A 22,971-nucleotide genomic window follows, 5' to 3' on the forward strand; every position below is an offset into this window, starting at 1 on the left:
GTGTATTGGATGTTTGCAATGCTTAAAATGCTGGAAAGAATGAATGCAGACAAGGTCTATTTTCTAGTTAGGACATTTAAGTATATGGATATCTGGAATTCACTTTCCCCAAAAGTGGACATTTGCTTTGTCGGTTGAACACAGGGCTGTTGACGATTCGACAGGCTGAATGGCCACCCCTGCACTGTAGGGATTCTGTGATCAGATTTTTTTATTAAGGTGGGTAAATGGATATGAAGTACAGATCTGCCATCAAATGCTTACAAACCGACACAATTGGGAGTAGGAATAAGCCTATGGTGTGCCGAGGTTACTCTGGTCTTTGATAAGATACTGGTTGATCAGATTGTGGCTTCAGCTCCACTTTACTATCTACCCCCTATAATCTTTGAACCTAGTGTCAATCAAAATTCTTATCTTAACTTGGCCATGAAAATAATCAGTCACTCTGCCTCCACTGATTTCGGGTAGCAAATTCCACAGACAGACCAACCTCTGAGAGACTACTCATTTTTATGGCCCCTAGTTCCCGTGTCTCTTAAGAGAACACCCTCCCAAGATCCACTCTGTCAAGTCCATTCAGGAACTCCTATATTTCAATAGGATCGCTGCTTGTTCTTCTAAATTCTCGTAAATAAAGGCTCATCCTTTCCTCATAAGATAGGCCTTCATCCCAGGAATCAGCCAAGTATAGAAACAAGGAAAATAGGTGCAGGAGTAGACCATTCGGCCATTCAATATGATCATAGCTGATCATGTAAATTCAGTATCCCACTCCCGCTTTCTCTCCATATCCCTTGATCCCTCCTAGCCGCAAAGGCCACATCCAGTTTCCTCTTGAATATATCCAACAAACTGGCCCCAACAGCTTCCTGTAGCAGAAAATTCCACAAGTTCGCAAGTCTCTGGGAGAAGAAGTTCTTCCTCACCTCAGTCCTGAGTGGCTTAGCCCTTATTCTCAAGCTGTGCCCCCGGGTTCTGGACGTCCCCAACATCGGGAACTTTCCTCTCTCATCTAGCCTGTCCAACCCCATCAGGATTTATGTTTCTATGAGATCCCCTCATTCTAAACTTCACTGAGTACAAGCCCAGTCGATCCAGACTTTTTTCCTATGTCAGTCCTGCCACCCCAGATAAAAGCAAATTACTGCGGATGCTGGAATCTGAAACGAAAGAGAAAATGCTGGAAAATCTCAGCAGGTCTGGCAGCATCTCTATGGAGAGAAAAGAGCTAACGTTTCGAGTCCGCTGCCTCTTTGTCAAAGTGTCCAGATACACAACATCCACTGGTTCACTCTTGTCCACTCTACTAGTCACATCCTCACAAAACTCAAGCTTTTCCCTTCAAATGTTCCCCCCCTCTCAAATTTCCCTTCCAAGTATTCCCACCCAAATTTCATCCCCCCTCAAATATTCTCTCCTCTCCACCCCCCCCCCCTTCAAAGACGCCCCTTCTGACTCTGCCCTCTCCCTCTCAATCCCCTGCTAGTCTGCCCGCTCCCCCTCAATTCAATCCTCTCCTAACTACTTGCACTCCCCCAGTCCCTTCCTGTCTGCTCGCACTCCCTCAATCCCCTCCTGACTATTCCCACTCCCGGTTAGTCCCCTCCTGTCTCTGCCCGTTCCCCCTCAATTCAATCCTCTCCTGACTGCTCCCACTCCCCCTAAATTCCCCGATTGCTCCCACTCTACCTCAATCCCCTCCTGTCTGTCCCCTCTCAATCCCCTGCTGACTGCTCTGACTCAATCTTTTCCTGACTCGGCAGCACGGTGGCGCAGAGGTCCCAGGTTTAATCCTGGTTCTGGGTCACTGTCCGTGGGGAGTTTGCACAGTCTAACATTGTATAGGTTTCGCCCCAAAGATGTGCAGGTTAGGTGGATTGGCCACATTAAATTGCCCCTTAATTGGAAAAAATGAATTGAGCACTCAATATTTTTAAAAAAATCTTCCTGACCCTGCCCACTCCCCCTCCTGACTGCCCCCCCCCCCCCCCACTCTCCCATTTCTAGAGATACCCCCAAATCAGACCACACCCCTTTGAGTGGAAACGGCAGCAGTCTATTCTGGGTGCGTGATGATGAATGGCAAAGACATGGCAACTTTTATGACTTTTTCTCTCCGTTTAGAGCTAGTGTCTGAAGATTCCTTGCTGGGAAAGAAATCTCTCTTTCCATCGTCCAATCTCTATTCTGCTGTTATCCTTTATTGAGTACAGAGAGCAAAACTGCCAGTACTCAGGATGCTGTCTCACCAACCCCCCTATTCCACTGTAGCAAAACCTTTCCACTTGTATAATCCATTCCCTGGTTTAGGGCTAAATCGCTGGCTTTGAAAGCAGGCCAGCAGCACGGTTCAATTCCCCGTACCAGCCTCCCGGAATGTGGCGACTAGGGGCTTTTCACAGTAACTTAATTTGAAGCCTACTTGTGACAAGCGATTTTCATTTCAACCATGAATCTTGGAACTGGATTTTTTAGTCTCATATCTTTTTATCCTGTAACCTATTCTACATCTTGATAATGGTAATTTATTTTTTCTTTTCCTTTCCTGCTCAACAACTGCAAATAATCTGTTTCTATCCATTTATTTCCTGGTATAATAAATACAGATGTTCAAAACTCACCTCAATTTTTTCCCAATGAAAAATGACCGACACAAGAGACTGAAGTGAAACACGGTAGCAGCCGCAGCAACCTTGCAGCTCTTTCAAAATTGGGAAAAGTCCTGAATTGACACGTACATACTGATAGCCATTATTGTTTCCACCTTCACCTGCTGCAAGTGATAGGAGCTCATATACTACTTTGGCATGTATGTGGAATATAAAAGTAAGCACGTTTTGCAGGAACTGTACATGACCTTAGTGGGTACAAATCTGGAATACTGGTATAGTTTTGGTCTCCTAACTTGAAAAAGGATATAATTACGTGAGAAGCAGTTCACATGACTCATTCCTGGGATGGGGCATGGGTTATCTTATGAGGAAAAGCTGGCAGGTTGAGCCTGTACCAAAAGTTTAGAAGAATGAGAGGTGATCTTATTTAAACATACAAGATCTTGACGGGCTGAGAGGATGTTTCCTTTTGCAGAATCACGATAGTGCACAAGGAGGCTATTCGGCCCATCGGGTCTGCACCGGCCCTTGGAAAGAGCGTCCTACTTAAGCTCACACCTCCACCCTATCCCTGTAACCCCACCTAAGATGAGAGGGGGCAAGTTTAAGGCAGATGTGTGTTTTTCACAGTGGTGGGTGTCTGGAACGTGCTGCCAGAGGATGTGGAAGCAGGCACATGAGCAACATTTAAGATGCATCTGGATGGGTACATGAATACAGAGGTAGTAGAGGGATACAGACCGAGTAAGGGCAGATGGGTTTTTTATAGTTAGGGTATCATGCTCAGCACAAGTCTGGAGGACTGAAGGGCCTGTTCATGTGCTGTATTTTTCTTTGTTCTTTAACTGTTTGGACACGAAGGAGCAATTTAGCATGGGCAATCCACCTAACCTGCACATCTTTGGATATGAACCTGCACAGCTTTTCTCTTGTGGGGAATCAAGAAATCGGGAACTCTGTTTAGAAATTTTGGATCTGCCATTTAAGACTGAAATGAGAAATGGTTTCTCTGAAGGAATTGTCATCCCCGGAAAGCAGTAGAGGCCGGCCATTGAATATTTAAAGCTGATTTGGATAGATTTTTGATAGATAACAGCCCCACAAGCTTTTGCTCTGCACTGGTCCTGAATTTTCATCCTTCTGTTCCTTTCCTATCTCCTTCATGTCCTCTCTGAACTTAACTGTTTGAGACCAACTTTCTACTCGCTCAACCTGTCCCCAGTGAACTGACGACCACCAGTTTTCTTTCTTGGCTCCCATGGTTTCTGATACTGTAATGGTGTTTGTTCCCTCTTGGTATGGGCCAGAGTGTATCATGGCCCACTCTACAGGTGTGGTACAGCAGACATTGAAAAGTATTTTTTAAAGCAAAACAATGTTTATTCTATGAACTCAAGTTAACCTTTTTAAAACATACAGTGAACATCTTAGCAACCATTAATTCAAATACAACCCCAAAGAATACAACACTAAGAAATCCTTTAAGCTTTCCTTTTAACATCCATAAGACTTAAAACACCTTTTACCAGACACACATTAGATTTACATTCACTACTGAGAACATTTATAATTCTGAATTCACCAAATGATTAAGAGATAGTCTTTTGATAGCAGAGAGAACAGCAGTACACCTGCCTGGTCTGGCTTCAGCTCCAACACTGAAAACAAAACTAAAACACACCCTGCAGCAAACAGACTAAAACAAAAATAAAAAGCAGACACAGTCCAGCTCCACCCACACTGACATCACTGCAGTAATATGAGCAGCCAAACATTTCTTAAAGCGACATTCTCATGACACCTCCTCCCAAGAAGAAAAAAAACCCATCAGCTTCAAGATGGTTTCACCTTTTCACTATCCTTTAAGAAATGCACACAGTAAATATACTTTTTTGTTGTAAAAAAAACACAAACAGGTATAATATAGTCCATTTTTGTTTTTCCTCCAACTGAAATTTGTCTCGATTAACAAGAACATCTCTGCACGATCCGTCCATTTCTCGATGCCTCGTCATTTCTCTTTAAAGTCAGATACTTTAGTTCAATCTGATCGCATCAGATGTTTTAAATGTTGTTTCCATGTCTGGCTGAAAATTACCAGATCGTCGATGTATATACCGCATAATTGGGTAATCCTGAAACGGCTGTTGGTTAACCGTTGAAATGTGGCTGGTGCGTTTTTCATGCCAAATGGCATAACTTTGAATTGGTACATACCATCTCGAGTCACAAAAGCTGAAATCTCCTTCGCCCTTTCGGATAAAGGTACCTGCCAGTAACTTTTAAGTAAATCCAGTTTGGAAATAAAAACTAATTGTCCCACTTTCTCAATGCAATCCTCCAAACGTGGGATAGGCTGAGAGTTCATTCTTGTAACTGCATTAACCTTTCTATAGTCCACACACAACCGTTGGGTACTGTCTGGTTTAGGTACCATCACTATGGGTGAGCTCCATTGGCTGCAACCCACTTCAATTATGCCATTTTTAAGCATACTCTCAATCTCTTTGTAACCTGTACCAATTTTAAAGGGGTAAGTCTGTATGGATGTTGTTTGATTGTAACAGCATTTCCCACATCTACATCATTTTAGTACTTCCCAATTTATCTCCACAAACTTGCACATATGATATCAATAACTGTTTCAGGTCAGTTCATTTTTCCTCTGGAAGGTAACTGAACAATTTATCCCAATGTTTAAAAACATCCTCAATTTCCAATTTAATTTGCGGTATGTCAAATTTACAGTCATCTGGATTTGGTTCGTCACTTGAGTTAGAATCATTAAAACCTCCTCATTTTGCTCTCCTTCCCTTTCAAAGTACCTTTTAAGCATATTCACATGACACACTCGGTGCGTTTTCCTTCTATCCGGCGTTTTTACCACATAATTCACCTCACTTAATTTCCTTTCAATCTGATACGGTCCATATAACCTAGCGTTCAAAGGCTCACCTACCACTGGTAACAACACAAACTTTATCTCCACTGGCAAAACTACGAACTTTGGATTTCTTGTCCGCTACCTGTTTCATCACATTTTGTGCAACTTTCAAATGTTGTCTAGCCAATTCATCGTTCCCTAAAATTTGACACGTAATCCAATAATGTAATCCCCGATTTCTCACTCACCAATTTTTCCTTAATCAATTAAACTGGTCCTCTTACCGTATGACCAAAAATTAGTTCAAAAGGACGAAAGTTGGTTGACTCATTAGGTGCATCCCTAATTGCAAGCAGTACGACTGGAACTCCTTTATCCCAATCCTCTGGATAATCGTGACAATAAGCCCTCAACATTGTCTTTAATGTCTGATGCCACCTTTCTAACGCTCCCTGAGATTATGGATGGTACGCAGTTGATTTAAATTGTTTTATTCCTAAGCTAGCCATAACTTATTTGAATAACCGTGAGGTAAAATTTGATCCTTGATCTGATTGTATTTCTGTGGGTAGTCCATATCTAGTAAAGAATTTAAGTCACTCCTCCACAATCTTTTTAGCTGTAATATTACGTACTGGAATGGCCTCTGGAAACCTAGTAGACGCGTCCATTATCGTCGAAAGATATTGATTCCCACTTTTCGTTTTAAGAAGAGGTCCTATGCAATCAATTAGGATCCTTGTAAAAGGTTCCTCAAGTGCTGGAATGGGTATTAAGGGCGCTAGTTTTATCACTGCTTGAGGTTTCCCTATCACTTGACGTGTGATATGATTGACAAAATTTAACTACATCTTTTGTGTAGTCCCAGCCAATAAAAATGTTTTTGTATTTTAGCTTGAGTTTTCCTTATTCCCAAATGACTGGTACCTCATGTGCAACTCGCAACACCTTTCTGTACCCTACCGGCAATCCTACTTGATGAACTTCTGCCCACTTTTCATCCGCCTGCAAATGTAAAGGTCTCCATTTTCTCATCAAGACATTACTTTTACAGTAATAACACTCTGGTATACACTCAGATTCCTCTTCCGTGTATGCTTTCTGACACATCCGTTTTATTTCTACATCTTTCTGTTGTAACTCCGCCAATTTTCCTGAACTAAAAATATCCGCCTTATCCTCCACCTGTTCTTTTTCAACCATCTGATGAAAAATCGTTTCTGATAATTGCACTTCACCTTTATCTTCACTCTTTGATTTCTCCTCTTGTCTTACCCTGTGACTTTGCGACCTTGTTACTACACAATCCGCAAAAATCCCAGGATCTTCGTCCTTCAACACTTCAGTTGTCTGATTTTCCACTGGGTTATTAACCACAGTAGGCATCACTCCCACCTGCGATCCAGCTATATCATTACCCAAGATAAACTGCATTTCTGGACAAGATAGTTTCTCTATTCCTCCTACTACCACTTCACCACTCTTCACTGGACTTTCCAACCGTATATAATGGAACACTACTCCTCTCACCCTGAATTCCACATATTACCACCTTTTCTGGCAACATTCTTCCCAAACGCCATAACTCCTCATCTCTTACCGTTAAAGATTTACTACCTCCCGTATCTCTTAAAATTGTGACTTCTTTACCTGCTCCTGATACACATGAGTAAACTTTACCCACACAAGTAAATTCTTTAAAGACATCTGGCACCTTCTTATCAATCACCTCTTGATCAGGCGGTACAATCTTTTGCACCTCCTTCACTTCATTTGGACTTTCCTTTACCACTTTAACAAATCCCACTGTCTTATCCTGTTTTACCACATCAGCCTTCCCAGTGCTTTTCTTCAACCACCAATACTGACTTTACATGGCCTAGTTTACTACAGTGAAAACATTTGAAACTTTTCATTTCTTTTCCACCCTCCTGGATTTCCTTTTGAATCTGAGGTACACTCTCATTATCTCCCATCAGATCACCTTTACCACTTGAGTATTTCTTATGTCCCCAAGTACTATCCCTCACAGGCTGAAACTGAAGTCGGAAACCAAGCTTTGATTTATGAACTAATTCATAATCATCTGCTGCTGATCTCACGGTTTTAACCTTCTGCTCTTCCACATGAGTTCTCACTCACTACATCAGGAATTGAATTTTTAAACTCCTCCAAAAGCATAATTTCTCTGAGTGCTTCATACGTTTAGTCGATTTTCAAAGCCCTTATCCACGTATCAAAATTATTCTGAGCTTTTCAAACTTATGTTTGACCAAATTCTTTCCTTAAATTTCTAAACCTTTGTCTGTAGGCTTCAGGCACTAGTTCATATGCACCTAAGATGGATTTTTTCACCTCTTCATACATCCCAGATACCTCCTGCGGTAGTGATGCAAACACTTCACTAGCCCTACCTACCAGCTTTGTTTGAATCAGTAATACCCACATGTCCTGTGGCCATTTGATTTGTTCAGCTACCTTCTCAAATGAAATGAAAAATACTTCCACCACCTTCTCGTGAAACCTTGGCAATGCTTGGACATATTTGCTTTATGGTGCCGAGGTCCCAGTTTCGATCCTGGCTCTGGGTCACTGTCAGTGTGGAGTTTGCACATTCTCCCCGTGTTTGCGTGCGTTTCGCCCCCACAACACAAAGATGTGCAGGATAGGTGGATTGGCCACGCTAAATTGCCCCTTAATTGGAAAAAATGAATTGTGTACTCTAAAGAAATTTTTTTAAATAAAAAATATGTCCCCTCGTGACAGCCATTTCCACCCTGGGGAAAAGTCTCTGGCTATCCCTCTATCCATGCCTCTCATCACCTTGTACACCTCTGTCAAGTCCACCTCTCTGCCTTCTTCACTCCAGTGAGAAAAGCCCGAGCTCCCTAAAACTTTCTTCCTAAGTCTTGTCCTCCAGTCCAGTCAGCATCCTGGTAAATCTCCTCTGTACCCTCTCCAAAGCATCCACATCCTTCCTATAATGAGGCAACCAGAACTGGACACAATATTCCAAGTGTGGCCGAACTAGAGTTTTATAAAGCTGCAGCAAAACTTCGCGGCTCTTTCTTTTTCTCTAAATGCACATTCAAGCTGCTTTAATTTTTCATGTTCAAGTTGTTTGATCTGTAACTGGATCTTTGCCATTTCTAATGAGTCAGACTGTATCTCAGGCAGCTTTAAATGCTTAGCCACCGCCATAATTACCTCGTCTTTTGGCATTTTGTCAGGTAATGTTAACTGCAATGTTTTTGCCAAATCGAACAGTCTGCTTTTAGTCTCTGTCCGTAAGGAACTGCGTGTGACCGTCTCCATCCCCAAAAACTGCAGAGCCTCTGTAAGAGCCATTGTCCACAACACACTCCCCACTTAAACTAGAATACCACACCTGATAAGCAACCCCCTTACTGTCTTTAAGTTGACTAAGCAAATCGTATAGATAGACTTTTATCCCTGTCGAGCCCCCAATTTGTTATGGGCCAGGGTTTAGAGAACCCCAAAGTGTATCATGGGGTTCACCTAACCCACAACTTTAAATAGATTGTGGTATGGGGAGCACACGGCCCACTCTCCAGGTGTGGTACAGCAGAAATGGAAAAGTATTTTTTAAAGCAAAACAATGTTCTGTTAACTCAAGTTAACCTTTTTAAAACATAGTGAACATCTTAGCAACCATTAATTCAAATACAACCCCGAAAGAATACAACACTAAGTAATCCTTTAAGTTTTCCTTTTAACATCCATAAGACTTAAAACACCTTTTACCAGAAGCACATTAGGTTTACATTCACCAATGAGAACATTTATAATTCTGAATTCACCAAATGATCAAGAGATAGTCTTTTGATGGCAGAGAGAACAGCAGTACACCTGCTTGGTCTGGCTTCAGCTCCAACCCTGAAAATGAAACTAAAACACACCCTGCAGCAAACAGCCTAAAACGAAAGTAAAAATCTGACAGTGCAGCTCCACCCACACTGACAGCACTGCAGTAATATGAGCAGCCAAACATTTCTTAAAGTGACATTCTCATGACACTTTTATACTGTCCCTCTCTCCTTCACACTTGCAGTCATGAACTCTCTCTTCGAAATAAACACTTCTTGACCCACTCCTTTCTTGCTGTCAGCACATTAACAAGTGCAAACTTGCCACATTCTCTGATTTACAGCAGCACTGCATTGAGTTATATTTTTGACTTCTAAAGCATCATTATAAGAATTTTTGCGATGAAAATCTTGAAAGATTGATAAGAATATTGAAACAACTTGCTAATCGAGCACAAACCTATGATTCGTGCTTTTTTCAGAGTGGCTTTAGCACACTTCTAACTGTTCCAGTTGGCTAGAGTGTTACTACCACACCTGAGATTAGATGTTATGGTAGCGATGGCACCACCAATGCAGTGAAAAATGGAAATGGTAAGCAGAGTTTATCCACAAAAATGTTAACAGGTATTCGGCACCTTAAGTAGAATTCCTACAGTGCAAAAGGAGGCCATTTGGCCCATCGAGTCTGCACCAACCCGCCAAACGAACACCCTACCCAGACCCTATCCCTGTAACCCCACCTAACCTGCACATCTTTGGACACTTAAGGGGCAATTTAGCAAGGCCAATCCACCTGACCTGCACATCTTTGGACTGTGGGAGGAAACCGGAGCACCCGGAGGAAACCCACACAGACACGGGGAGAACGTGCAAAAAGTAAGCTTTTGATTTGAGAGTTTTCGTTCTCTGTTCATGTAAGTGAAGTGGCGGAGGTGGAAAGAACGGAAAACGTCTGGAAGCACTTTAGTTGGTGCACAATTTCCTGGTGGCAGCATTATCCTTTGTGGGGAAGTCCAGAACTATAGGACACAATTTAAAAATTAGCGATCTCCTGTTTACAACTGAGCTTTGGAGAATTTTGTTTCTCTTTGAGGGTCCTGATCTGTGAAATGTTCTTTCCCGGTGAGCAGTGGAGGCTGGGTTATTGGGGTGAGTTGGATAGATTTAATATGAACAAGGAAGGGTTCTGCAGGGCAAAGAGGGAAGTGGAGTTGAGACCAGTCAGATGAGTCATGAGCGCATTGAAGCCTCAAGGAAATTGAACGACAAATTAATCTAGTTATTTGGCCCTTTTCCACCACAAGTGTTTCAGCAACCACTACTGAAAGCAGTCAAAGTAAGAATGCCATAGCAACGAAAATATAGGACTGCAGATGCTGGAATTCTGAAATTAAAACAGAAATTGTTGGAAACGCTTAGCAGGTCAGGCAGAATCTGGACAGAATTTCAAGTCAACAGCCTTTCATCAGTTCTGATCATTCACCTGAAACATTGACTGTTTCTCTGTCCAAGGATGCAGCCAGACCTACTGATTATTTGCAGCCTTTTCCGTTTTTGAATGTTGGAATTTCCCCCCAGACAGGCGATTGATTCAGAGCAGCTTTTCTGCCTCTTCCTCTCTCTCTCTCTCTCTCTCCCCCCCCCCCCCCCCCCCCCCCCCCCCCCCCCCTTTGCTGGCTTTCTATATGCTATGGCAGGCGTTTTCATTTGATAAACAAGGGCAGGCTAATATTTAGAGTTTGATCCATTTGTTTAGAACATTTTAATTCATAAAAACAATGGTTGAGTTTAAAATGTTACCTTGGAAATAAATTGTAACGTCATTTGGATTGAGTTACGGAGGGTGGATTTAGGTTGATAGGTCATCCACTAAACCGTCTTAAAATGTCCAAGTTTGAGCTGTCATGTTCAGTTCAAGCCAGCAGTTGGCGTGAAAGACCATTTGCTGGCATTGGATGATATTCAGAAATAGAAGTGTAGCCCATATATCTATAACTGCTCAATTTAGCTGCACGCCACAGAAATTGTGTTTTTAGAAGCCGTTGAGACGTGGTTGTATGTCCTGTAGGAGATGAGATGTTCGTATTGCATCAGTTTATTGAAATTCCAGTCGTAGTGATGGTTCTGCTTTCTCCCGGACATCATCATGCCTGATATATTATCGTGCGTGCTAATATCAGAGTATGCCCTATTCTGAACATCTTAGCTGATGCATCAGTGTTATTGAGCAGATAGTAAGTGATTGTCCTGAAGAGGGGTTTATCTTCAAAATTGTCAAAGGAAATCTAGTTTGTTGATGGATCAATTTAATATTTGCAGCAGATCGTCATTAGAGCATTGGCTTGTAGTTCATAAGATTTCTTTGGTCTACATCTAGATTTTCAATTTTGAGACTTGAAGGGGGATCTTTTAGTCCCAGTACAGTTCCCAGTACCCGTGGGTATTTCTAACTATAATTTGAAATATTACGTGGAAAAGTCACAGTGGTCGCTAGCATTGGAAGTGGAGATGGTGCAATGAGATGTCCATTTTTAATTTTATGCGCGCACACAAAACAAAATTTTGTGAAAAAGAAAAGCAACAAAACAGAGGGATTAATGCTTTCCTGTCCATTGTTTATTTATTTTCTTTCCCCTTATTTCCTGCTACCAGAGATTTTGTTTGTTCATTCACTGGATGTGAGCACCATTGGCAAGGCCAACATTAATTCCTCATCCCTCAGCCAGTATCATAGTAATGGAGCAAAAGCTTCCTGTACCTGCCTACCCCATCTGGACTTCCACACTAGGGATTCACCATCTCGGCATGGCTTCTGGCACCCATCAACCGTGTTGTGAATTGTGTATCCTTGTGGCATCTCAGAAAAACACTTAGTGATTGTGTTCTTACAACAGATCGCAGCAAAAATTGGAGGGGATGCAGGAACACCAATAAATACGTCTGACTACGGATACGGTGGACAAAAAAGGCCCCTGGAAGATGGAGGTGAGTCCTTGGAAATTATCTTGTTCTCTTAAAATTCATAAGTATGTTTGATCTGATATTGTTGATTTACCATGTAAGCTGTTTTTAATTTGTGCTTGATATGTTCATACGAATAATGGAATGACATCAAATAGCTAGCCCCTTTAAGACACTTTGATTGCAATAAAAGATGCATAATTGATGCTAATTAAAAGTATCAGCATTCACAACCATCTTATAACGGAATGAGGACTTATCTACTTTCGTGAACTTTACCTCTGCAAGAAGTGAAGTGTTAATGTGCAGAATTTATTTTGCATTCATGTAGACGCCTACTGTTTCATAAAAATTGAGCAAATAAGATGACCTCTTCAGTGACGTTCGCATAAATCGCCTGACCCCCCCACAGGTCAACATTTAAGAGTTTTTTTCCTAGCTGTGTGGAAAATGCATCTTCCACATTGATGCCAGTTGCTCTGTTGCTTTGCATTAATTTTCTAATTTAAAACATTCTGAAATCTTGCACAATGATGGACATTCTCCATTTTGCCATAATTAGTTAGGTTGCACCATTCATTCTGCTGTGAGTCTTCACTGCAATCTCCTTCTTTGTTATGCCATATTAGCCCTTATTCTTGACTCTAAAGATTGTTTTAGGTCCAACGATTCGGATAAAATAAGAACTCTTTGAGTTCTTCCATGTCACAATAGCTCTTCATTCTTTGCTGTGGAGCTTTTAAGGGTCGCTTTCAGGATCAGTGCGCAATCTTCCTGCCTCTTTTACTCAGCAGCAATACAATCTTGACCAAAGGAAAAGCCGTGGCGATATTTGAGTCGATTGTTGTAACTTTTTGTTCCATGAGTGGATATGACTGGGCAAGTCTGATGGTGAAGGTGAGCAAGTGCCAGGACGGGCAATTTAGGATGGGCTGTTTTTGAAGGTGGGAAACAATTTGCTTTGATGGGAATAGGAATAATTATACTTGATGGTGTTCTGATACTGGTAGGTAATAAGCATTAAAAAATATAGTCACCAAAACACAGATTTTGGCCAAATATGGTGCTTCATTTTTAATGATTGGTATTGATGCAAGGCGGTCTAATGGAGTCACACCATTTAATGTTACAATCCTGTGGTTCAATAATTCATTTTCTTCAATAAATCTTATTTAAGTGCAACATGGTGGCGCGGTGGGTTAGCCTTGCTGCCTCACGGTTCGATCCCGGCTCTGGGTCACTATCCGTGTGGAGTTTGCACATTCTCCCTGTGTTTGCGTGGGTTTCGCCCCCACAACCCAAAGATGTGCAGAGTAGGTGGATTGGCCATGCTAAATTGCCCCTTAATTGGAAAAAATGAATTGGGTACTCTGAATTTTTTTTTAAAGAAAAAAATCTGATTTAATCCACCCACACCTCTTAAAATATAGGAATCGGAATAAACTTTATTCTAGTTTGCACCATTTTTGTGCTGGAGAAATTTGGTAACAAACTCTCATTAGGACCATCCTTCCCCGTTACAGAAATCTCCATCAAACTACAGGGCGAGGGCAACATTAATTTTGAGCCTTTTGCCAGTTTTGATACTGAAGCTGCTCTTCTAACTTGATGGAGGGAGATGGAAAATTGCATGCAACAGCAAGAATGAGATGGTTGGTCCCTGGAGGGGGGGGGGGGGCACCATTTTATGTCTTGACGTGTGTGCATCCACTTTATGGTTATAATTGCAAATCGCAGATCAACAGGAGAAAGCTTTAACTGAATGTATTCACTTTTGTTGGTGTACCATTGCTTCTGACTGGTAAATTTTGAATTTTTAAGTGGGAATGAGGGCTTGCTTTCTCAAAAACAAAAGCATCCTACGTTTGAAGTTTACGGGCCCCCTGATGCCATCGTATTCTTTCTAAACCTGGTTTGAGACTAGTGAATTCCAAGCTGGAGCCTCAGAACTCGAGAAGATGGGTAGCGTTTGGATATAGTTTCCATCTCTTGTACCCTCGCATATTTAAAAAAACATTTTTAGAGTATGCAATTATTATTTTTTTCCAATTGAGCAATTTAGCGTGGCCAAACCACCTAACCTGCACATCTTTGGATTGTGGGGGTGAAACCCACACAGACACGGAAGAATGTGCAAACTCAGTGCCGTAGGCAACAGTGCTAAACACTGCGCCACAGTGCTACCCATGCCCTCAAGTATTTAAATTGTTTTTAGAACTGCCTGCGTTTTAAAGGGTTCTCATGATTCCTATTCGCCTGTAATGCAAAAATGCTTTTTCTGTTGCTTGGGACATGAAGCCATTTAAAATCGCCAACTCGTATTGCAAAGTTACTAATTTTCTCTTGATCTAATTTATTGGCTGATATATAGTTTTAAAGGTGAAAATTGATTGGCCTCTTGACAATGATTAATTTAATTTGATGCAGTGGAGCAGCCATTTGCATCAGTTGAAAAAATGCTTTGTTTTGCAGATCAACCAGATACCAAGAAAGTTGCACAGAATGATCGTAAGTAGTGCTTTTCCAGCTGAATTTAATCTTTTCTGTCTTTAATCATATTAGAATGGGATTCTTTACCACTCATTTTTTTTCATGATTACTCCTGTTGTGTAAAGCCTTACTTTGTCTTCCAGTTTGAACAAAATTCATCAAAAATTGTACCTTTTCAATTTTTTATTTATTTGCCATTTTGTTTGAGAGGAAAAAGTCATTTGCCTAATAGCGACCGTTTATGACTTTGAGGTGTCTGCTTTTCAGCTAATGAAGTACGTTTGAAGTGTCAAGTATTGTAGAAAATGCTGCAGCCAGTTTGTGCACAGCAATGTCCCACAGACAGCAATGTGCTCTTGTCTCCACTCAGTGAGAAGATCATGGAATTTCAATTTTCCACACCTGACCTGAGTTTCCGTTGCTCGTTAATTTGATCCTCAGTCATGTCGAACCACTCTTTATTGCCCTTTCCTGTTGAGCAGATGAACGATACTGAGATGCTGAAGGTTTAAAGAGCATAGATTTTGGCATTTAGTTGCCAACTTTGCAAGATGCCCTTTTGTAAATGCAGCATGCACTGCTGCTCTGTTGGAAATCTTGCCAGGTAAAGTGTGGCAGAGTGAGAAACTGGTAATGGAAGTGTGTCTATACTAGAGTTTAAGAATGAATAAATTAAATAATGTATTCAAGTGAAACTTTGTTACCTAGATAGTGGTGATGAAGTGGAACCTACCACATGGAGTAGTTACAGCGAATAGAATAGAAGCATTGAAGGGGAAGTTTGATAAGTATGTCAAGCAGAAAGGAACGATATGCAAACATGTGATTGATTATGTAAGGTGAATGGATGCTCATGTAGAACATAAACAGAGCCATAGACCTGTGCGGCCGAATAGCCTGATTCTGTTGTAAATTCAATGCAGGGTGCTCCTTGACATCTATAGAAATAGAACTTCTGTTACCTGACTGACCTTATTACTCTGCATTTTCTTGTGTTTAATTAGCTCCCTGTTTTTATAGATCGACAGATTGTTAATATCTTCCTTTATTTTTCCTTCAAGCATTTGGAGCACAACTAGCTGCAATGCATCAACAGAGGTAGGGAAGGCATTTATTATCTTTTTGTACAGTAAATCCTAAGTTACTGCTTTATATTTGTGGATGTATCACATCATTTTATGTATCTTGCACAATTGACTTGATATATTTTCTTAAAACCAGTGCTTCATAGCTAGTTCAGTTTAAAATATCTACAAAAAATAAATTTAATATAGAGAAGTATGAAGCGGTACATTTTGTTAGTAAGAATGAAGTGACGTGCAAATGGGAGGAGGAGTTGGGGAGAGATAGACTGGGGCCTGTGATGTGAGGCGATGCACAGGGTGAACTCAACCTCTTGTGTGCGGGTGAGTTTGCTCCAGTTCAAGGTAGTGCATAGGGTGCATATGACTCGGGTGAGGATGAGTGGGTTCTTTCAAGGGGTGGCCGACGAGTGCGGGCGAGGGCCGGCGAACCACGCGCACATGTTCTATGGTTGTGAGAAACTGGGGAGCGGTGTTTGGGACATTGCCCAAAATTGTAGGGATGGAAGTCAGGTGATCTTTGGGGTATCGAAAACTCTGGAGCTGATGGATCGGAAACTCGAGCTGATGGAGGGGAAGGGTGCCAATATTGTGGCCTTCGCTTCCCTAATTGCCTGGCGGAGAATCTTGTTGAATTGGAGACCAACCAAATTTGCTGTTCCTTTTACACACGTGTCATAAAATACATTTTTTTAAAAATGAAGTGACGCAATATAAAGGGCACAAGTTTTAAAGATGGATGCAAGCACAGAGAGCCGTGGGTTTCTGTGCATAAAATTGTTGACGGTGACGAGAGTGGTTCAAAGTAGTCAGACGATATCCCAGATTTAAGTAAAGGAACGGAGAGTACAAAAGCAAGGACGTTATGATGAATCTTCATTAGACACTGACAACCTCAACAGGGGGATTGTCTTCTGTTCTGGAGACCTAACCTCCAGAAGAACATGAAAACTTGAGAGAGGGTGCAGAAGGGTTTTACGGAAATGGTTCCAGGCATGAGGGACTTCATTTGAGTGGGTAGATTGGACAAGCTGCAGTTATTCTTGAGATGCTTGAGAGGAGATTTAATGGAGGTCCTGAAAACAGTGAAGGACCTATGAAGAGTAATGGACGCGCCAGGGACTTAGCAAGAATACAGGATGAGAACTGACTCGGAGTGGTGTGTTTTGGGATGTGATGGGGGTTGCTTTGCAGAAAGAAGAACTTAAGCACTGAGTGCAAGGGGGGCTTCAGTACTGAGGAGAAGTGCTGGGGAAAAGGGCATTAAGGCCACAGAACAGGATGTCTGTCAAATGACAGTGATACTGCCAACATGAAACATTGCCACTATTTTATCAGCGACATTAAAGCGAAACAATGTTGACGGAATCAGAGTTACACGGGGACTTAGTGTAGCTGATGGCCTCGTCTAAAAGTACTAGCTAGCTTAAGTGAAGTCTGTCAAAAGATATTTTGTTGCATAGTTAAAATAAATTGACTCCAGCAAATGATTTGAAAAGATGTACGTAAATAAATTGTTGCAGAACAGCATTGGACTTGTTTGGTTTAAATGGGGATGTCTTCGCATACCTTATCCAAATGGCAGTCTTTAACGCACGAGCCGTTTTGTAAAGCTATGTGGCTGAGCAAAACTGCTCAGATTGATCTCTGAATGTGCCCTCTTTTTGGTAAGCCGCTGGGTTGCTAACCTGATTGAATTTGATTTTCTGTAGCAGCACCACACTTCCCGTCATGCTAACTATTTAAATTGGGTGAGGCAAATTTGAGATGTTACTCATCTTTCCGCTTCATATTTGGTGCCGTTACAAATTGAAATATTGGAACGTCATTTTTACTAAAATTGTAATGGCTGGGAGCTCATTGGGGACTACAGTAAAGCAAGTTAGCGAGCAACTGAATGCTGCACAAACGGTATTGAGTAATTTCTGAACTTTTCTCTAAAATTTAGGTCAATAGCCACAGAGGAGTACAAAGTACCCGATGGCATGGTTGGATTTAGTAAGTAAATATATACATTATTTCTTTTTAGATTTATCCTCTCATTTATACTGATGACACGTGGCTCGATGTCTTTTAAAAAAATAAATGTAGAGTACCCCATTCTTTGTTTTCCAATTAAGGGACAATTTAACGTGGCCAATCTACCTACCCTGCACATTTTTGGGTTATGGGGGTGAGACCCACGCAGACACTGGGAGAATGTGTAAACTCCACAAGAACAGTGGCCCTGGGCCGGGATTGAACCCGGGTCCTCGGCGCCGTGAAGCAGCAGTGCTCACCACCGTGCCACCCTTGGCTCGATCTCTACCATTCTCTTGACCCCCTCCACTGCTTTGCTGTCAGCCTGCTTATCCAACATCCAACCGTTGAACCTCTATTCTCTTTGGGAAAGATTGAAGCTATCTTTGAATGCCCTTGTCACAAACATTCAATTTTTTATACTGCCTACTTCTCCAGCCACAATCTTCAACTGAGTCAGATGGTTGGCATCCTTGGCTGAGCTTCTGATTGCACATTCTCCTTCGTAGCTCTCAACTCCCACTGTTGTAATAACACCTGACTTTTCCCATCTGCTGTTGAAGCTTCTGTATTTTACTTTTGTCATCGACAGACTTAACTATTCTAGTTCTTTTCTGGCCAGCCTTTCATTCTTTCTAATTTACCTGGGCTCCTGCCCCCAATCTTCCCTCCCTGTGCCTCATTTAAAATTATTTTTCTTATATAAATTTAGAGCGCCCAATTATTTTTTTTCCAATTAAGGGGCAATTTAGTGTGGCCAGTCCACCTACCCTGCACATCTTTGGGTTGCAGATGTTGACAAGGGGAGAATATGCAAACTCCATACTGACAGTGACCCGGAGTCGGGATCGAACCCAGGTCCTCGGCGGCGTGTGGCAGCAGCGCTAACCACTGCGCCATCATGCTGCCCATCATTTGAAATTCTAGTCAGTGGTCTTAAGTTGATGCCCCACTGAAACTCAAACCCTTCTCTCCATTACCATCCCTTTTCTCATAGCTGTCCGCTCTTCACATCCGTCACCCCTAAGAGCGTCCTTAAGGACCACCTCTGTGAACCTTCTGTCACCTCCCCTAATATATCCACCGTTTCCACAATAGTCCCATAAAAGCATTTTGGGGTGTTTTCCACTTGGAATAAATAGAAATTGATATCAATTTTTAAGTTATTAAATATTGCATTGTTTGAAAAAGCTAGTTTTTGTTGGCATGCATGAATGACCTGCCACATCACACAACCTGTGTCGTGGAGACATTTCTCCAAGCCTCCCCACGTTCTTGGTTCTTGAAGACATTGCTATGCTGGAGTGCCGTTAGGCACCAGTTGCTAGTCCATTACCTTATGATTTCAGAGAAGGAGTAGGCCATTTGGATTATCAACCCTGCTCTGCTATTCAATAAGGTCATGTTGATCTGATTGTGGCTTCCACTTACCCCAAATAACCATTGACTCCTTTGTTAGTCAAGAATCTGACTATATCCATGTTAAATATATATATATATATATATATATATTTTTTTTTTTCTTTTTAAAAATATGTTTATTCAAATTTCTCCAACAAAATTTTTGTAACAAGCAAACCCCCCCCCCCCCATAACAAAAGGAAGAAAAAACACAAACACCACAATCAAAAATAATAAGCTGCTTATACATTGGGTTTCTCCCGTATATATTACCCCCCCCCCCCCCCCCATATGACATCCAAAAGTTACCTTGGGGAACCCCACCCGAAAGAGACCCCCCCCCCCCCCCCGGTTGCTGCTGCTGCTGACCTCCTAGCGCTCCGCGAGATTGTCTAGGAACGGTTGCCACCTCCTGGAGAACCCATGCACAGACCCTCTCAAGGCAAACTTTATCCTCTCCAGCTTAATGAACCCTGCCATGTCATTTATCCAGGCTTCCACACTGGGGGGTCTTCGCATCCTTCCATAATAGCAAGATCCTCCGCCGGGCTACCAGGGACGCAAAGGCCAGGATACCGGCCTCTTTCGCCTCCTGCACTCCCGGCTCGTCCGTTACCCCAAATAGTGCCAACCCCCAACTCGGCTTGACCAGGACTTTCACCACCTTGGACATAGTCCTCGCGAAACCCCTCCAAACCCCATCCAGTGCCGGGCACGACCAGAACATGTGGACGTGATTCGCCGGGCTTCCCGAGCACCTCCCACATCTGTCCTCCATCCCAAAGAACCTACTCAACCTCGCCCCTGTCATATGCGCTCTGTGAGTAACCTTGAATTGTATTAGGCTGAGCCTGGCGCAAGAGGAAGAGGAGTTAACCATACTCAGGGCATCAGCCCACAGACCCTCATCAATCTCCTCCCCAAGCTCCTCCTCCCACTTGCCCTTTAGCTCCTCTACCAAAACCACCTCCTCCTCTTTCATCTCTTGATAGATCGGCGAAACCTTGCCTTCTCCGACCCATACACCCAAAATCACCCTGTCCTGAATCCTGTGTGCCGGGAGCAACGGGAATTCCCTCACCTGCCGCCTCACAAACGCCCTCACTCGCATGTACCTGAAAACATTTCCCGGGGGTAACCCAAACTTCTCCAGCGCCCCTAGGCTCGCAAACGTCCCATCTATAAACAGGTCCCCCATTCTTCTGATCCCTGCCCAATGCCAGCTCCGAAACCCCCAATCCATCCTTCCCGGGACGAACCCATGGTTCTCCCGAATCGGGGACCAAACAGAGGCTCCCACCTCGCCCCTATGCCGTCTCCACTGCCCCCAGATCTTCAACGTTGCTGCCACCACCGGACTCGTGGTGTACCTTGTCGGCGAGAGCAGCAGCTTGCGTCCCTGGTAGCCCGGCGGAGGATCTTGCTATTATGGAAGGATGCGAAGACCCCCCAGTGTGGAAGCCTGGATAAATGAAAACCGGGAAATGTTTTCAGGTACATGCGAGTGAGGGCGTTTGTGAGGCGGCAGGTGAGGGAATTCCCGTTGCTCCCGGCACACAGGATTCAGGACAGGGTGATTTTGGGTGTATGGGTCGGAGAAGGCAAGGTTTCGCCGATCTATCAAGAGATGAAAGAGGAGGAGGTGGTTTTGGTAGAGGAGCTAAAGGGCAAGTGGGAGGAGGAGCTTGGTGCCGTCTCCAGTGCCCTCAGGCTCGTGCCCCTGCAGGACGCCATCTCCAACCTCTTCCACGCCGCCCCCTCTCCCTCTATTACCCACTTACGGATCATCGCCTCGTTGCCTGCCCAATAGTAGCTGCACAGATTTGGCAGCGCCAGCCCTCCCAGTCCCTGCTATGCTCCAGAAACAACACCTTCACCCTCGGGGTCTTATTTGCCCACACGATAGCCATGATGCTCCTACCTACCTGTTTAAAAAAAGGCCGTGGTAATCATAATGGGAAGGCACTGGAACACAAAGAGAAACCTTGGGGGGACCATCATTTTAACCGACTGTACCCTGCCCGCTAGCGAGAGTGGCAACACATCCCATCCTTTGAAATCCTCCATCTGCTCCACCAACCGTGTCAAATTGAGCTTGTGCAGGGCCCCCCAGCTCCCAGCCACCTGGATCCCCAAGTACCAAAAGTTCCTTCCCGCCTTCTTCATTGGTAGGTCGTCTATCCCCCTGGATGCACCACAAAGAGCTCACTTTTCCTTACGTTGAGCTTATAGCCCGAGAAGTTCCCAAACTCCCTTAGGATCCGCATGACCTCCACCATCCCCACCACTGGATCTGCCACATACAGCAAGAGGTCGTCCGCATGCAGCGACACCCGATGTTCCTCTCCCCCTCGGACCAACCCCCTCCATTTCCTGGACTCCCTTAGTGCCATGGCCAAAGGCTCGATTGCCAATGCAAACAACAAGGGGGACAGGGGGCACCCCTGCCTCGTCCCTCGGTACAGCCGAAAGTACTCCGACCTCTGCTGATTCGTAGCCACACTCTCCACCGGGGCTCTGTATAGGAGCCTGACCCAACTGATAAACCCCTCCCCGAACCCAAACCTCCGCAGCACTTCCCAAAGATACTCCCACTCCACCCGGTCGAAGGCCTTCTCCGCGTCCATAGCTGCCACTACCTCCGCCTCTCCCTCCACCGATGGCATCATAATCACCATGTTAAAAATATTGAATGATCCTGCCTCCACCTCTCTCCTGGGAAGAGAGTTCCAAAGATTCATGACCCTCTGAGAAAAAAATTCTTCCCATCTCCGCCTTAAATGGGAGACAGCTTATTTTAAGACTGTGTCTCCAGTTCTAATTGCAAGGAGAAACATTCTTTCAGCATCCACCTTGTCAAGTCCCCCTCAGGAACTTGTGTGTTTCAATAAGATCACACCTCAATCTTGAAAATAAAATGAAAATGAAAATCGCTTATTGTCACAAGTAGGCTTCAAATGAAGTTACTGTGAGAAGCCCCTAGTCGCCACATTCTGGCGCCTGTTTGGGGAGGCTGGTACGGGAATCTTCTACACTCTTAATGGATACAGGCAAAGCCTTTCCAACTTTTGCTTCTGAGATAAGCCCCTAATTCCACATATCAGTTGAGTGAACCATTTCTGAACTGCTTTTCTATTCTTCCTGCCAAAGTGGACAATTTCACATCATCCCACATTATGCTTCATCTGCTAAATATTTGCCCATTCACGGAGCCTATCTCTGTTCGTTTGTAGCCTCCTTATGTCCTCTTGCAACTTAATTTCTTATTTACAGCTAATTTAGAAACCGTATATTCGGTGTCTTCATCCAATTGGTATAAATCGTAAGTGGTTAAGGGTTAGGGTTACCACTGATCCAAGTGGTGCTGCTTTCATCACATCTTGCCAAACCAAAAATTACCCATTTATGCCTACCGTCTGTTTCCTGTTAGTTAACAAATACTCTATCCAAGCCATGAGGTTTTATTAAGATCACGTTGATCAAAGAATCCAATAAATTAGTCAAACATGATTTCACAAAACCATGTTGACTTTGCCTGATTGTATTGAAATGTTCTCACTGTCCAATTATAATGTTCGTAAACTGGTTTGTAGTTTCCTACGTTCAGTCTCATAGATTATCATAGAATTTACAGTGCAGAAGGAGGCCATTCGGCCCATCGAGTCTGCACCGGCTCTTGGAAAGAGCAC

The 22,971-nt window shown here is 43.1% G+C and overlaps 1 protein-coding gene across 11 annotated transcripts in view; it reads left to right on the top strand.

Moving 5' to 3' along the window:
- Nucleotides 1-22,971, top strand: part of fubp1 (far upstream element (FUSE) binding protein 1) — a 54,735-nt gene that overhangs the window by 3,021 nt on the left and 28,743 nt on the right. For 4 of the 11 annotated variants that reach the window (XM_072510391.1, XM_072510397.1, XM_072510394.1 and 1 more), the window contains exons 2-6: nucleotides 10,098-10,205; nucleotides 12,224-12,314; nucleotides 14,718-14,798; nucleotides 15,842-15,878; nucleotides 17,811-17,860. In XM_072510391.1, the coding sequence (XP_072366492.1) occupies nucleotides 10,098-10,205; nucleotides 12,224-12,314; nucleotides 14,718-14,798; nucleotides 15,842-15,878; nucleotides 17,811-17,860 (367 nt within the window). The remainder of the gene's footprint in view (nucleotides 1-10,097; nucleotides 10,206-12,223; nucleotides 12,315-14,717; nucleotides 14,799-15,841; nucleotides 15,879-17,810; nucleotides 17,861-22,971) is intronic. The other 7 variants (XM_072510393.1, XM_072510396.1, XM_072510399.1 and 4 more) reach the window with 5 other exon arrangements.

Source organism: Scyliorhinus torazame, chromosome 7 (genome assembly GCF_047496885.1).
Source record: "Scyliorhinus torazame isolate Kashiwa2021f chromosome 7, sScyTor2.1, whole genome shotgun sequence".
In the NCBI taxonomy this organism is placed as follows: Eukaryota; Metazoa; Chordata; class Chondrichthyes; order Carcharhiniformes; family Scyliorhinidae; genus Scyliorhinus; species Scyliorhinus torazame.